At 38.3% G+C, this 15344-nt stretch overlaps 1 protein-coding gene across 14 annotated transcripts in view; it reads left to right on the forward strand.

The window, feature by feature from the left end:
• Positions 1 to 15344, forward strand: part of INPP4A (inositol polyphosphate-4-phosphatase type I A) — a 110054-nt gene that overhangs the window by 71179 nt on the left and 23531 nt on the right. For 8 of the 14 annotated variants that reach the window (XM_065741181.1, XM_065741184.1, XM_065741180.1 and 5 more), the window contains 10 exons: positions 748 to 827; positions 3017 to 3170; positions 4057 to 4147; positions 4829 to 4976; positions 7782 to 7912; positions 8219 to 8323; positions 8691 to 8799; positions 11011 to 11028; positions 13538 to 13721; positions 15017 to 15235. In XM_065741181.1, the coding sequence (XP_065597253.1) occupies positions 748 to 827; positions 3017 to 3170; positions 4057 to 4147; positions 4829 to 4976; positions 7782 to 7912; positions 8219 to 8323; positions 8691 to 8799; positions 11011 to 11028; positions 13538 to 13721; positions 15017 to 15235 (1239 nt within the window). The remainder of the gene's footprint in view (positions 1 to 747; positions 828 to 3016; positions 3171 to 4056; positions 4148 to 4828; positions 4977 to 7781; positions 7913 to 8218; positions 8324 to 8690; positions 8800 to 11010; positions 11029 to 13537; positions 13722 to 15016; positions 15236 to 15344) is intronic. The other 6 variants (XM_065741188.1, XM_065741192.1, XM_065741194.1 and 3 more) reach the window with 3 other exon arrangements.

Consider the following 15344-nt stretch of genomic DNA (forward strand, 5'->3'; position numbering starts at 1 on the left):
GGCCTTGAGTAGCTCCAGGGATGGGGCACCACAGCTTCTCTGTGCAGCATGTGCCAGTGCTTTACCATCCACTGTGTGAAAAATTTCTTCCTAATGTGTAATTTAAATCTCCTTTCTTTTAGTTTAAAGCCATTTCCCCTTGTCTTATCACTCACTTAAAAAGTCAGTTTCCCTTCTGTTTGTAAGCTGCCTTTAAGTATTGGAAGGCTGCAGTGAGATCTCCCCAGAGCCTTTTCTTCTCCAGGCAGAACAAGCCCAGCTCCCTCAGCCACTCTTTCATAGGAGAGATGCTCCAGCCCTCTGATCATCTTTGTGGCCCTTCTCCTACAGCTTCACATCATTCTCTTGCAGGAGGCATCAGGTTTGGACTCAGTTCACCAGATGGGGCCTCACAAGGGCAAAGTTGAGGGGGACAATCCCCTCCCTCTCCCTACTAGCCACCCCTCTGTTGATACAACCCAGAATACAGTTCCCTTCCAAACTGCAGGTGCACACTGTTGGCCCATGTCCACCTTTTTGTCCACCAGGAGCCCCAAGTCTTCTCTGCAGAGCTGCTCTCAATGGGTTCTTCTCCCAGTCTGTACACATAACTGGGGATTACCCTGACCCAAGTGCAACACCTTGCACTTGGCTTTGTTGAATCTCTGAAGACTTTTGTGCCTAGTAATATTATTTTTTACTTTGGTGCTCGGACCAAGGCTTTGTTTGTTGCAAAGTAAATAATTACAGCTCTGGTCTCCTTTCCAGATGTATCTGTTGGGTTCTGGGATGTTCACTGTAAAAGAACTTCTACAAGAGAAGAATCACAGGTTGCACTTAACACTAAGGTTTGTAACATTTTCCTCTGTTTAGGAATTATCACTTTGAACACATGATTAAGATGTGGCATAAGTTGTCCATGAGACAGGATGAAAACTTTGTTTTTATTTTCATGTTTTTACGTTGTAGGCTAATAATAAGGGGAAAAATAATATTTTGTATTGCATTATAGTTACAACTTGTAGAACGAGATCTTTTCAAACATGCTGAATTGTGTTAGATATTGGCTCTACTTCTAAAAGTCAAAAATATTGTTAAGGCCAATTTCTTTTTTTTTTTTTTCATTTTGTCCTATCAACTCAGCATATATGTGTGTGGAGAGTGCATTTTAAACTATGCTAATATATAAAGAGCATGTGGTAGGGAGACTAGAACCTCTAAAGACAGGGGCTTATTTTACTTATTTGGAATAGCTTGTTTTAAATAGATAAATGCAGGCTCTTTACTACTTTAGCACTTGCCTATCCAAATGTATTTTATCAGTATAATGCTTTTGGAATAGGAAGAGTCATATTATAGCAACATTGACTGCTGTAATTTTCTCATTTGATTAATATTGGAACATCTGTGGAAAGAGTATGTCTCAGGAGGGAATAAAGAAGTGAGAGTGGGAGTCTGGAAACCTGTCCCTAATGGAATATGTGAAATCCAATGTGGGATGAAGTGGAGATTTGGAGAAGAATGAGGAAAGCAAAATGACTTTGAGAGTCCTGATGTGTAAAAGTGCACTGTAGTGATATGTGTTAAAAGCAGAACAGGAATCCTTGTCAAAGAAGACAAGGAAAAAACAATTGAATTGCAGAAGCATCACAAGAGAGACTGAAGAGGACAGCTTTTGTTGTATAAATGTTATCAGCACTAGAATTGCTTAACCTGGACACAGCTAACCAAAACATGAACATGAACAAAGCTGTTTATGCTTGGAGGATTGATGAATGAAGTTCAGGGCTTTTCCTGCAGCGTGTTGTAAAGAAAAAAATTAACATGATTTAACAGCTGGAGCAGATAAAGAAAGTAAGTCGGAATAGAACCAGTGCTATAATGAGTGAAACAGTTTATCATAAATGTGAAGATGAGGGTGAAAAAGTAGAGGAATGTGATGGCAGAAATTTCGTGTTTGTGTGATAGACATGATTATTTTGTTAGATTTTTTCTTTCATGACTAAGTTTAAAATGGGCTTTAGTAAATGCTTGTTTCAATATGACATGTATTCTGGTTATTGTAGCAGTGTGTTGATGCATACGTGTCTTTTCATTGTCATATTATCCTTCACATGTATTATCTGAATAGATAGCAATGTCTATAAACACACTGGAGCTGGATATTCAGATGTTTTTTAATAGTCTTGTGTTTATTTCGTTTACCTTCCCAGTACTGTCTTTTCCAGGAATTTATTACTATTATTTTTTATCTTGTTTTTTGCAGCATATTTTTAAACATAAGCAATCTTAAAATACCATTCATAATCTATCTTCAATTAATAATATAAATGTTTGCCATTCTGTGTCGTGAGTGAGACTGAATAAATGGTAGAGACAGCATGAATGACAGCAGTGGTAGATCTGGGTATTGTTCTTTTATCTTTTTAAAAAAAACCAGCTAGGTTAGAGCTTTTGCTTTACTGTATTCTCATACTCCTTCCCACTCTCCTTCCCTCCCTCCTCAGACATAAGTTCATATGGACTCATCATCCGTGCACAGCAGCAAGATTGCTGCTGATCTGGGAAGGTCAGGAGCAAAGTTCTTGCTGTGCAGCCACTCTGATGTTAGTGGCCAAGGTCTCTGGGTGTTCTTGGCACTTGCTTCCTTACATCTCAATGATGTCCAGAATCATCCCCCACTTCACTGTTCTTTCTTCCATTGAGGATCTTCACCTTGTTGACCAGTTAGCAGTGCTGTGCCTGATGCTCTGCAGGATATTCATCATATATATATATATTTCACTGTTACAGACTAATTGTAAAATCTGACCTCTTTCTGGTTTTACAGAAGTACTGAGGCACACACATAGTTTTAGATTGTCTTCTATTAAGGAGGTCTGTACAGTATATCCCTAAGCAAAGGGAAGAGCATTTTCTTACCTGAATAGCTTATTGTAAGATTATATAAGATTAAGTTGCAAAGATTCCTATTTAAAATGTTTATGAAATTCAGAGATTAATAGTCTTTTATAAGTGTTCCCTTGTTGATAAACAGGTCCACCTCCAAAAAAATTTCAACGCAGAGTATTTGTTGCAGGTCTGCTGAAAGTGACCGTGTAGGTAACATTACAGTTATTGGATGGCAAATGGAGGAAAAAACTGACCAAAGGCCTCCAGTGACAAGGTCACCTGACACAATTAATGGAAGGGTGAGTATAACCATTATAGCAGCTTAAGAAATGTGCAGATTTATTGCCTGCCTTGAAATAAACCGCATTGAGATCTGCTGTCAACTTTCCTGTCCATTTTGTTATTTATTTGTGTCCTCCAATTTCAGAGTACTGTGAAGAGCAGCCTAATGGAGCTCTTGTTGCGCACGTTTGGGGTTTAACTCTTGGGAAAAAAAAATTAGTTTACAGTGATTGAGCTTTAACTTCAAGTGCTTATGCCTTTCATCAGAATATGTTTGTAGGTTAGCATACCTTATGTACTGGTGAAGCCATAAGCAGTTTCAATTGTGGAACTTCCTCAGGCAGCTTTATTTAAAAGAGATACCTTGAAGAGTTTTAATTAAACTGTACAGGTTACTTTGATATTGATTTTTTTTTGTGTGATCTGAAAAAAAAGTGTGAATGCAGGTATAGAGATTTCTCAACCTACACATATGCTTAAGTCTGTAAATCTTGTGTGCAGAAAATACTGGTGATAACTGCAGCCATACCCACGTACCACACTCACAATGTGTATTAGGATCATTTTGCATCGGGCCAAACCTACAGTGGGCATATATTGGAGGATATATTGCTGGAGCAGCTTTTAAGACTGTGAGCTACACTAACATGAAGTAATTGAAGGATTGGGTAAAATTTAATGGAACATTTCAAGCTGTGAATGCATGAACTGGAGTGTTTAAGTGGATTTATTATTTCAACCAGTGGTAGATTTGGTCCACAGAGTATGTATCTGTAATATTTTTAAACTTATATTTTAAATGTACTTGGTGTTGAATGTTCCCTTTATATCTGTCTATAAGGGTCGTCACTGGATGTTACCCTGGCACTGAGTTTTTCTTTCTTTCTTTTTGTTATTGTTTAGACTGTGTTACCAGTTGATGAAAGCTTAACAGAATCTTTAGGAATCAGGTCCAAATATGCTTCATTACGGAAGGATGCACTACTGAAATCTGGTAAGCAGTGGGCTGTAACAAGTAGGTTTTCAGTGTCTGTAAAACCTAAGCTCTTGCTCTCTGCTTTTGGCCCCAGGGCGTTTAAGCAGATGTTTTGTTTGAATAGGAACAGGGTGCTGACTGAGCAGCCATTTAGGGATCATGCAAGAACAAATTATTCTATCATCTGCACGATAATTTTATGTAGGAAAAACAGCAGAAATAAACTATTTTTCATTAGGTTGACTGTGTCATAAAGTTTTCCATGCAATTTGCTATTCCTAAGCAGGGTTTGTTCTGTTTTTTTTTGAGGGAAGGGAGGAGGGGAACGGAGTAAAAAAGAAGTTGATTAAAAGATTTCTTTTATCTTGAAGAAAGATGAGTTTTCTAGCAAATGATTGCATGAGAGGAAAATGCACAGTGTGTAATAAGAGGAGTTCAGAAGTTGACTCTGTATTGTATTTCCTCACTGGTGTTTTCGATCATTTGGAAACTTTTCATGTGAATGTTAGAAGAGGGGTCACTGCAGAATGTATGTGTGTGCATGGAAAAGAGAGGCTGATGCCTGGCTAAACTGGATCTGTATATCAGCATGTTAGTGAATCCGATGCACTCACTTCAGGAAGAAAAAAAAAAAAGAATGGATTCTGTACACTTTTATCTTAAACCCCATGCATAAATAACATGGTTTTAATGCCTCAGTGTTTGGCGGTGCCATTTGTCGGATGTATCGCTTTCCCACCACGGATGGAAACCACCTGAGAATCTTGGAGCAAATGGCTGAGAGCGTGCTGTCATTGCACATACCCAGGCAATTTGTGAAGCTTCTTCTAGAAGAGGATGCAGCAAGGTGAGTGTGTGCTGGTTTGCATATGCGGTCACACAGCAGGGATGTGGCTGTTACTGGGATACCAAGGAATATATATATATAAGGAATATATCTGTGTTAAAGCACAGGGGAACTGAAGAAAAAATAGGACAAGCAGCTCCTTGCTGACTGAGCTGTTATAGTGAACAGGATTTTATGTCAGTGTGGGAGTTGGGCTTGAGTATGAGATAACATGAGCATACAGATGTGCTGATGAAAGAGAACTGTTGGCAGAATGAACAATTAGGATCATAGTGCAGTTATCTGCATGTAAGGGTTATCTGTTCTCTTTGAAGCATTCATCACTCACTTTTCTAGGCACCTTCAGTTCTGAGTTGTACTTCCCCACGTTTGTAGGCTGTGGTTGGCCGAGGATCATATGGAGTGATTTATGTGTCCTTCAAAAGCAAAAACAGAATTTCCTTTGGGATGTTAAAATAAAAAGCAAATATTCCAAAAATAAAGCTAAAATTATTTTAGTTGTGTTTGAATTCCCCTCCTAGAGGTCTAATTAAGCCTGACCTTAACTAAAAATAAAGCTATTTAGTCCTCTCAGTGTCCTATATTAACATATTTTTGTCCCTTGAGAATGTTAATACATATGCGCAGACAGAAGTAGTCTACAGTGGTGGCAACCATTTCCATGTTTTGCAAATGATAACTTTTCACAAGGAGATGGCAGTGAAAGTTGTCATGTATGGAAAAAGCTTCTGCGTGATGACTGAGTTTCTAAAGTTCACAGGGATTTTTTATGCTGTTGTGTTTTGAGTGAGCCAGGTCAGTTGTGTTAGGGCCTTTAAGGTTTTAGTCTGTAGGGAAAGAACGATGTATATTGTATAGCTGTCTTACTACACTCATGGTGGAGGGGCCTTGGGATGTGCCATGACATGTTTAGATAAGAGTTATTCATTCATTGTTTTTTTATATCTCTGGTTTCTCTTCAGCTTTCCTCACAGTACATTCAGAAGCTCCTCTTTGTTATGACATACAGCTAAGATAATGTAAACATTTGCCAAGCTTACCCATAAGGTGCCATCTGTGATAAATGTGATTTAAGATCTTGAAGATAATAAAAGGAAAATTTAGGGTGAATGGGGAAAAAAGATGTGGCTTGCTGTAAGAATGTGGGCAGTGAAATTCCTAAAAGCATTAACCATAAAAAGTGACTGCCCAGAGGCTCTTGCTAGTCGTGTAGAGATCGGTGTATGCATAGTGCATGCAACTCCAGGTTAGTAACAGCCCGAGTGATAGCTGATAAGACTCTGTATGCTCTGAGTTGTATGGCTGAGAAGTAAACACTGCTTCTATGTAATCTGCAGGAAACATTTCCTTCTCTCAGTTCAGCTGAGGTGAACCACTGTGACACGCAGAATTCTTTCTGCCAGTGCTTTTATGTTTATAGTGAACAATTGTTTCTCTTTAAGGTGTGTTACTGTTATGTTAGCATTGAAGCAGTGCCCTGTTTTGATACGGTGTGGGAAGTGGAACAAACATAGTTTGTATTCAGCTGGATATCTCAGCCTTTTCTCCGTTCTCTGTGCTGTACTCAGAGGAATGCTGAGCAGCTACCCAGGCACAGCTGCTTCTGTCTTAATGATATGGTAAATTGTAAAATGTCCTTGGATTTATCACAGCTGTTGTCTCTTAGATAAAGCCACTCTGGCCCAGAATTCTTTGAAAGAGGACATCTTACCAGGGGGATATTTTGACTACCTAATTATTTATGATATGCACATCCCCTGTTGTCTTAGCCACATGGGATAAATAAGGAAATTAAGTTTTATGCTGTAAATTTGCTTCAGGAAGATCCACGCTCAAATGCTTGGTGTGCTTTGAGAAGGGAACTTTGCTAGGCAGTCACAGTAGCATCTTATGCAGAAACAGTTTACAAGATGAAACACGTGCATTTTTCCAAGTCATTGATATGTACAGTTTGATTTTCCAACAGGCAACAATGTAATCTGAAGCTTTTTTTGTCAGTTTGCCTACTGTTAATTCTGTCCCAATTACTGTAGGAATTGAAATTATTCTGCCAAATGATGCCTCAAATTATATAAAGACAAATGGTTAAAGCTATGGATTGAGGCTATTGAGAAGCAGCTGCAAAAAAATCTGTTGAACCTTTTTGACAGATAATTGTTCTATATTTTCTTTGGTGGTGTTCTGTTGAATTCTTCTAGCCAGGAGCTTTTCTGTTCAGATTTGGGGGTATTCAGTCACCCTATATTCTACCTAAAGTGAAACTATAGATTAAGACTTTGTTGGGTGACCTTCTGTCTTTCCAAAACCTTATTGATACTTCTAATTTTTCCCTACCTGGCCTAAAAAACTGTCCTGTAGATAACCTGGCCAGCACAGATAGTCCTTGTAGTCTTGGTTGCTGATCTACCAGCTAAAGACTGTCACAGTTGTGATTTAGTCTGTGGAGTGGATCTTCATTGTCCCAGGTCACCTGATGCAATGGTCAGGTCCACCATTTGCAAATCATTGTATAGTCTGGCAGTTCCTGCAGAAGGTGGGAAGCTTTGGTTTTGACTAAAACCTGGAGTTCTTGGGGTACACTGTGTTCTGCCTGCACAGAACCTCGATTCCTTGGGATAGGGCTCAAGAGCTGTGCTTTGGGAATTATGTTTGGGAGTGTTTTCCCAGTCTGGTAGCTAGGTTAGACAGGAGTGAGTTCAGAGCGCATAAGCTGAGAATGGTGCTACATTGCTATAATGTCAAGTGCACAATGGAGCTCAACACCTCTCTTTTTTTTTTCCCTTTTCTTTTTTCATCTTTCCCTAGGGTCTGTGAACTAGAAGAATTGGGAGAATTATCTCCTTGTTGGGAAAGCCTTCGGAGACAAATAGTTACTCAGTACCAAACAATTATTTTAACTTATCAGGAAAATCTAACTGACTTGCATCAGTACAAAGGTATATATTTTTATAATAAAATGATGCTTCTCAGTTGTGCTTGTTAGTGAGTAAAAAATACTATTTTTCAATTATATGTATTTATTAACACTTGTTATGATCTGGGAATATTTGTCTGCTCTGTTAATCCTCTTATTTTACATTAAAGTATAATTGAATTATGAACAGTAACAGAAAGACCCACTTTTGTATGTTTTTTCTCTGCTTTTCTTTTGACATGTAGCAAATGATGGATGAAGCCCCTAGAGTATTTTAGCACAAGCAAATGCAGAGGTTTTTTACACTTTCTTTTTTCTGATTTCTCAGGTCCTTCATTTAAAGCCAGTAGCTTGAAAGCTGACAAAAAATTGGAATTTGTTCCCACAAATTTACATATACAAAGAATGAGAGTCCAGGATGATGGAGGATCAGGTACTTGCTTTTTTTCTTTCTTCACTTTGTTCTGTTTCTGTTTTTTTTTTTTTTCATAGCCAAGTTTCCACAAATGACTCTTCTAATGCTATTCGGCATTTTTATAGCACCTTCTACTTTGAATCCCAAATCTCTTTGTAAAATGTGTGTTGCTATAGGAGGATTGGTATAGTTGGTATTGGAGGACCTGCATTCAAGTAGGGTTCTTTCACCTCAGAATTTCCAGGGCCTATAAAGATTTTATATATCCTTCAAAACACTGGCATGAGGCTTTACAAAGTTACTTTCAGAATAGTTTTGAAATTTCCACAGCTGTTTGCATAAAGATCACAGGCTTTCATTTGTAAGTCCTTTTTGTCCATCCCAGATCAGAACTACGACATAGTCACCATAGGAGCACCAGCAGCTCATTGTCAAGGCTTCAAATCAGGTGGCTTGAGGAAAAAGCTGCATAAATTTGAAGAGGCAAAGAAACAGTAAGTAGAAATGTTGTTTCTCAGGTGATGTCATGCCCTTTCCTGACAGTCTGTGCTTAGTGATTTGAGAAAACATTCCATTCTTTGTTTTTATTTTACTTCATTCAATGGTTCTACTATACACTGTAAAGATTATTCTGTATTTTCTTTCAAAGAAGGAGAGGAGAAACAGTTTTACCCATGTTACCATATTTATTTCTTTAGTGATAAGTCTTTTCTAATAGTGAAGTCTTTTCTTCAGTACTTTTCAATTCACAGAATCACACAGAATCACAGAATTGTAGGGATTGCTCATTTAGTTTAATTATTTTAAGTGTTTGAGGGGTTTGAGTTCTGCCAAATTGCAGTCTAGAAAATGTGCTTCTAGAAGCTCTTCATCTGCCCTACATCATGCTTTCAACACATGAATTTCAGACTTTCTGCCCTTCTCATAGTTTTAAGGTCCTGTTGCTGAACTCTCTTTAGTAGCAAACAGCTGTACCTGATAGTTCTATTTATGAGAATACTGCTGAAGACTCATCTATACTGCCTCAAGATTTGTTTGTAGTTCAGGCTTCTGAATCTGGCTTCACACTGCTCTGCAGGATGGATACTAGACCTCCCCAGTCCTGTCTTCAGGGTCTGTCCAATGACCTCTCTGGAAATGCATCCATGTATACTATAAAAAGAGCAGAAAATGGCAAGGTCACATACAGTTTAGAGAGAGCTATTGATGTGCCCTTGCAGCTAAGAAAGTTAATGATATCTTGAGCTACTTTAGGGGTACCAAGGAAAAGATTATGCCATTTGGGTCTGCAGTAAGGAGAATTTGAAGAACAGTGAGAGTCATATGAGTCATTGTAGTCAGGGAAAGGAGACTTGAGAAGACTGATGTCATTGTAAAGAAAGGATCTATAGGGTTTGATCTGCTAACTACAGAATCGGTTTTGGCAGTAATTAATAAATAACAATGTTCTGTGAACATCAGTCAGGTTCTAGAAAGAAAATAGCAAAAGTAGGCTTGCTGGTATTATCCCCATGATTATTCCCTATTCTCTATTATTATTAGTCATTATTTAGACTAAGGTGGGACTAGGGAAAACGTAAACCTGGAAATACTGTTCCTTTTCCTGTTCTTTTGAAACCACAATTGTTTTCTGAAATGTCTTCCTTCTGTCAGCTTAGATACTTCAGTGTGCCTCACTCCTGCAGTATTAATTTTTTCTCTTTCTTTTTTTTTTTTTCTTATCCAGTAACTAAGCTGACCAGAAAGCTTAATTTCTATCCAGTACATTTCCTGTAAGCATTACTGAACTGTACTTTCTGGGTGCATTACAACTACAGGTGGAACATTTGTGGAGTAACTTTTCTTAGTGTAAACTTTTCTTGCTCAGCAGAAGTTTGTTGTATGTTTTGTGGGTCCTTCTGCTACCCTGTAGCATCACTCTGGGGGAAACTTTTCCTCCTCCAGCATTCATTTAAAAGGCTACTAAGAGTTGTGTAGTAATTTATTCCTATTCATCTTAAAAGCAAGGAGGCCCAAATAACATAGCTGTCTGGAGATAATCTGCTTTTGATGCAGCAGAACAGGGAATCAGGCATTCCATTTCATCCATTCAGTTGGCATTTCTGTCTTGGAGCATCTGAAGGGAACAGAGAAATATATGCTATTTGGATTCATAGAAAGCTCACCAAAGAGAGTGGTGTTTGAAACTAACAAAAATGCATTGTGAAAGACATTGTGCTCTGTAAATGAAACCTCCTGTCATGGGTTTGAAGTATAAAACCACTGCTGTGAGCCACCAGAAATTCAACTCCTTCAGAAGAGGAACTTGATATACTACTCTGAGGATATGAATTTTATCATAGCTGTTAATATAAAATAGGGCTTTAAGTCTCCCTGATAAGATGGTTGTTCTATTTTATCATAAAACCCAGTATAGTAGAATTGAGTTCCATCTCCTCAGTTTCATTGTTACACAGATATTGTTCAGTTCTTTCTCCTTTATTTGGCAAAATTGCATGTATTGCATCCTCAACATTTCCCCAGAACAGCACATGGTCATCTGGCAATCTGTGTTTTTTGCTTCCAAGTTTAATTGTATGTACCTGCATTGTTGAAAAGATGACACAAATATGTTATTCCCCACAGACGTTCGTTTTGTTTTCTGCTTCTGGTATTTGCTAACAATCTGCTAATTTTATGTTGGTTTTTTTTTTTTTTTTTTTTAGCAGTTATGAGGAGTGTTGGTGAGTTTTCTGTTTCTGAGAGTTCTGTAGAGAAGGCTTCTGTTCTTTGGGTTGTTTTCTTTTTCTTTTCTTTCTTTTCTTTGGCAAAGATGTGGTGTGTTAACATGTGCAGGGCTTTTTTAATGTCATGCATAATGGCATCCCTAATTGTGCTCTAAATAATCATAGCTGCTTTGTAGAACATACGTGAAGGAACTTCATTTCATCTGCAATGTTTGCTTATAATGAACAGCTTCCTGGCTCTCTCTAGACATATTAGAAAGCTAAGAACAGAACGTGAGAATTTTGTGCCTTTGCCTCTGTTATTTCCAGTGAAAATCACTTAGAGAAATCTTCTGCCAGCGGTTCTTTAACCTTTGTAGCTGTAGAATGAGTATGGTTTATACTTTTGTAATCTGTCTGCCTTTAACCACTTCCATTTAAGTTTTATTTTTCTTCTTGTTATGGTGCCACAAAAATGAAGCTTTGTGGTTCAGCAGTGCAGAAGTTCTGCTCTAAGTCACTCATATTGAATGCCAAACCCCTTAAACTGAGAGTTTAAACAGGGCAAATCTGTGTTTTTGCTCGCTGATACAGTGCAACAGGAGCTGTTCATTTGGAAAAGCAATTGCAGGTTGGAAAGTGGATTTATGTGAACTTTATGCCATAAAATTTTCCTCCAATCATCCCAGCAAATCTTTGTGATTAAAAATGTAACAATTCTAAATCAGATCTTAGTATGCTGCATGGCCTTTCCTGACAGATACGTCTTTATGCATGTTGACCACAGTGTCGTAGAAAGAAATTGCTCTGAGGAATTGTCACTAAGATCATTCATCAATGTAGAGCACAAATCATGTACAGTGAAAGTCCTAAGAGCTAAGGTTAATTTGCTGTATAACATAGCAGTTCTGGAGAGTGGTTGTTCTCTGCTCCAGTTGAGTGGCTGACCAGAGGGACACAATTAAGAAAACTCTTTCAAGACTTACTCTTGCACTTTGTTCTTTGAAAATGGGTCTCTCATCTTTTGTAATGGATCTCAGGCAGATATGGCATTAAGCTCCTCTCTTGCCTTAGTAACTACTAAGGGGCAAGAACTGGTATTTGTTGCAATGATTTTAAAGCATGCCCCATGCAACTCTCGTATGTTACCTCACAGACATCTGCAGAAATGAATGGTATTGCTTTAGGAATAGCAAAGGAATTCACACTTTCCAGATGTAGTGACCTGAGGCAGCTGTGCCTCGAAAGGAAGCTTTTCTCCATGCAGTCTTGGTAGCACTTCTCTCTTCAGGTACTGCTGAGCACAATGTTTACAGTATGTTCTTTTGTATTGTAACTACACTGAAGCCATTTGCGAGTTAAAAAAAGGAGTAAAATTAAGATAATATTAAGTGGATGTCACCTCGTGCTTGTTGCCTCATCATGGATGGGCATCACTCTTGTGACAGCAGGAATTGAAGTAAAGGCCTGATCTCTGTGTAGCTTTCTCACTGGGAGATTAAAAGAAGGGGATATTGTCTGACAGAGGGAAGCATTTAAACATTTCAGTTTAAATGAATTTCCTAAGCTAAAACGGAACAGTTTTTCTCAGGTAGGATTATCTCACCCTCTAGAAGTGCTGCAGTCTCTTCATCACTTACAGACAAGTGTCCAACGTGGATCTTAACTACAAAATCACCTTCTGTAGATGTCTAAATAGAGCACATGAACAGTCATCTTCTCCACTACCAAGTAAATGGTCTTAGTGGAGATGCAGTGTACCAACATGGAGATAACATTTTATTTGTATGATTTATTTCCATTTCTAGGTAAAAAAAGGCTAGTTAGGTATGGCTTTATGCTGTTAGAGCCATGTCTGCAACAGAGACAGTTGTATCACAGCCATAGTTCAACATGGTGCGTGCTAACAGGAGCTACTGGGGCAGAGCCCTTGGGCTAGCCTGATACATAATTTACTTTGTATGTCTTGTAAGATTGCTTTTGCTGGAGTAACTTTAATCAGCCCTACAGTTGAGGAGAAGATACTCTAGCAGTATATATGAGCTGAAGAAGGTGTTGTTAATAGCACACTCTCCATTAGGAATCTGGGTGCCATTTCTGTATTGGAAAGAATGTGGATTTCCCTTTCACAGTGCTAGGGTGACAACAATAGCTGTTTAACAAACCAGTTCTCAGTGAAGTGTCTGTGTTGTAAGGAGAGAATGGGGCAAGCTGTCACTGCAAACACTGGTTCTGTCTCTGATGGCAAAATCTATCTCATACATTCTCCTCAGCAAAATTGTCCCTCTGGTATACAAGCTCTGCCTTCAGACACTTGGCATAAGGGATTAGTAAATCTGAATCTGAACACTTTCAGTAAGGCAGAGAAGGCTCTAAGAATCATGCTACTGCTGTGCAATTGCCAACTGGCCTTTCACTGTTGATTGCTAGGTAAATTATTGTTGTCTGCCATTAATTCCCTAGCATGCTACTGCAAAATGTGTACTCTAGAGCAGTTTTACCCCTAAAATCCATCTTTCTTTTTCAGCACTTCAACAGGTTCCCAGTCAATAATATACATCCCACAGGACATTGTTAGAGCAAAGGAAATCATTGCGCAAATCAACACCCTGAAAACTCAAGTCAGCTATTATGCAGAAAGGCTCTCACGAGCTGCCAAGGATAAATCAGCTAATGGCCTTGAAAGAACGCTTGCCATCTTGGCAGATAAGGTAGGAGAATAATACGTGTTCACACTGAAAAACTTGGTTGTTTTTCTTTTCTCCCTTTCTTTTGTTCACCTTACCTGATAGTGTATTATAGCATGTATAGTCTGTAATTAAAAAAAAAAGACAAATCAGACCTGTTTTAGATTTTGCTGCATTTTATTTGTTTTTTTCTCCTGTTCTTCACACTGTCTTGCCTTGAGATTGGAGAACAGTGTCCTCTGGTTGCCTCTACTGATTCATCGTAATCCAAAAATTAGCATTTCTTCATTTTCTTTTATTCTCTTTTCTCTGTGACCATGTTGTTTCTTTTAATGTCCCTCTGAGTCATGTGTCAGCCAGCAGCAACTGGGCAAAGCTTACATAAATGAAACTCTTCTGTAGTATTCCACTGGTGAAAAAAGGAATAATGGTGATGCAGCCTTTGCCTGAATTAGTGATGTAAATCAGTTATTTCTTGATGTTTGTTAACAGAAAACAGACTGGGCCCACATCTGCAGACAGTCATTTACAGGGACAAAAACTAACTACAGTTTTAGTGATGGCTTCTATCCCTGAAGTAGATCAGTGCTGTAAAAGGCAGCAGTAGCAGTGGCATATGCTCAGTCAGTTAACCATAAATTGTCCTAGTTGAGGGGTTATGTGTACACCTTTGCAGACCACAAAAAATAATGTGACCCACTCGCAAATGTGTTAGTTATAACATTCACTCTAAATGACACTGCACAATGTATAATTAATACACAGGATTTTCTACAGCTGGACAAAGTATATGTACAGTGTAGTGAGGGCTTTCTCTTATTTAATAGACAAAAAGGTCAATTTTATTTTTTTTCATATTCACATAACTTATAGAAGTCCTTTAATACAAGATTACTAAGAAAGGAAACAGGTTTTATTGATCAGTGGTTACATCTTCAGCTTTTCTCTTAAGTCTTGCTTGCTATAATTTGAGGCAGATAGGTAGAGTATAAAAATGTCTGGACAGTGTTCAAAGGTTTCTTCAAATAGAAGGTGAAGTGCAAATAGAGGTGCTAGGAATTGCACATTTATCAGTGACATTTTCAGTAAATACAAGACTTTGGGAACCTACTCTTTCTGTTATAGTATCCTATATAGCTTTTGAAGGCTGTGCCATACAATGCTTTTGAGGATATCTCAGAGACTCCAAAGCAGTTGTTATTTTCTTTTACAGAATACTAATGTGTGTTTTCTATTCTTTTTGTAAAAGTTTATGATAAAAGAATGCGTAGAGAGTAACGGAAAGGTGATTAAAATGTTGGGGAATTATTGCTTTGTAGACCAGGCAGCTCGTCACTGTCTGTGACTGCAAGTTGTTGGCAAATTCAATACATGGACTCAATGCTGCAAGGCCAGATTATATAGCTTCAAAGGCATCTCCAACCTCTGGGGAAGGGGAACAAGTGATGCTGAGAAATGATCAAGATACACTAGTGGCCAGATGGACAGGAAGAAACAGCCGATCTTCTCTGCAAGTGGACTGGCATGAAGAGGAGTGGGTATGTTTGCTCTGTGGAGTGATGATGGAGTTTCTTCTTAGTTTTTTTAGTCTTCAGATTAGTATTTTGGAGTATGTTTTTATGCATCTTAGTCATCTACTGGAGGAAC

The sequence above is a fragment of the Cyrtonyx montezumae genome, unplaced genomic scaffold (assembly GCF_038088225.1).
Source record: "Cyrtonyx montezumae isolate F1298 unplaced genomic scaffold, pur_monq_1.0 scaffold_3, whole genome shotgun sequence".
Taxonomy (NCBI): domain Eukaryota; kingdom Metazoa; phylum Chordata; class Aves; order Galliformes; family Odontophoridae; genus Cyrtonyx; species Cyrtonyx montezumae.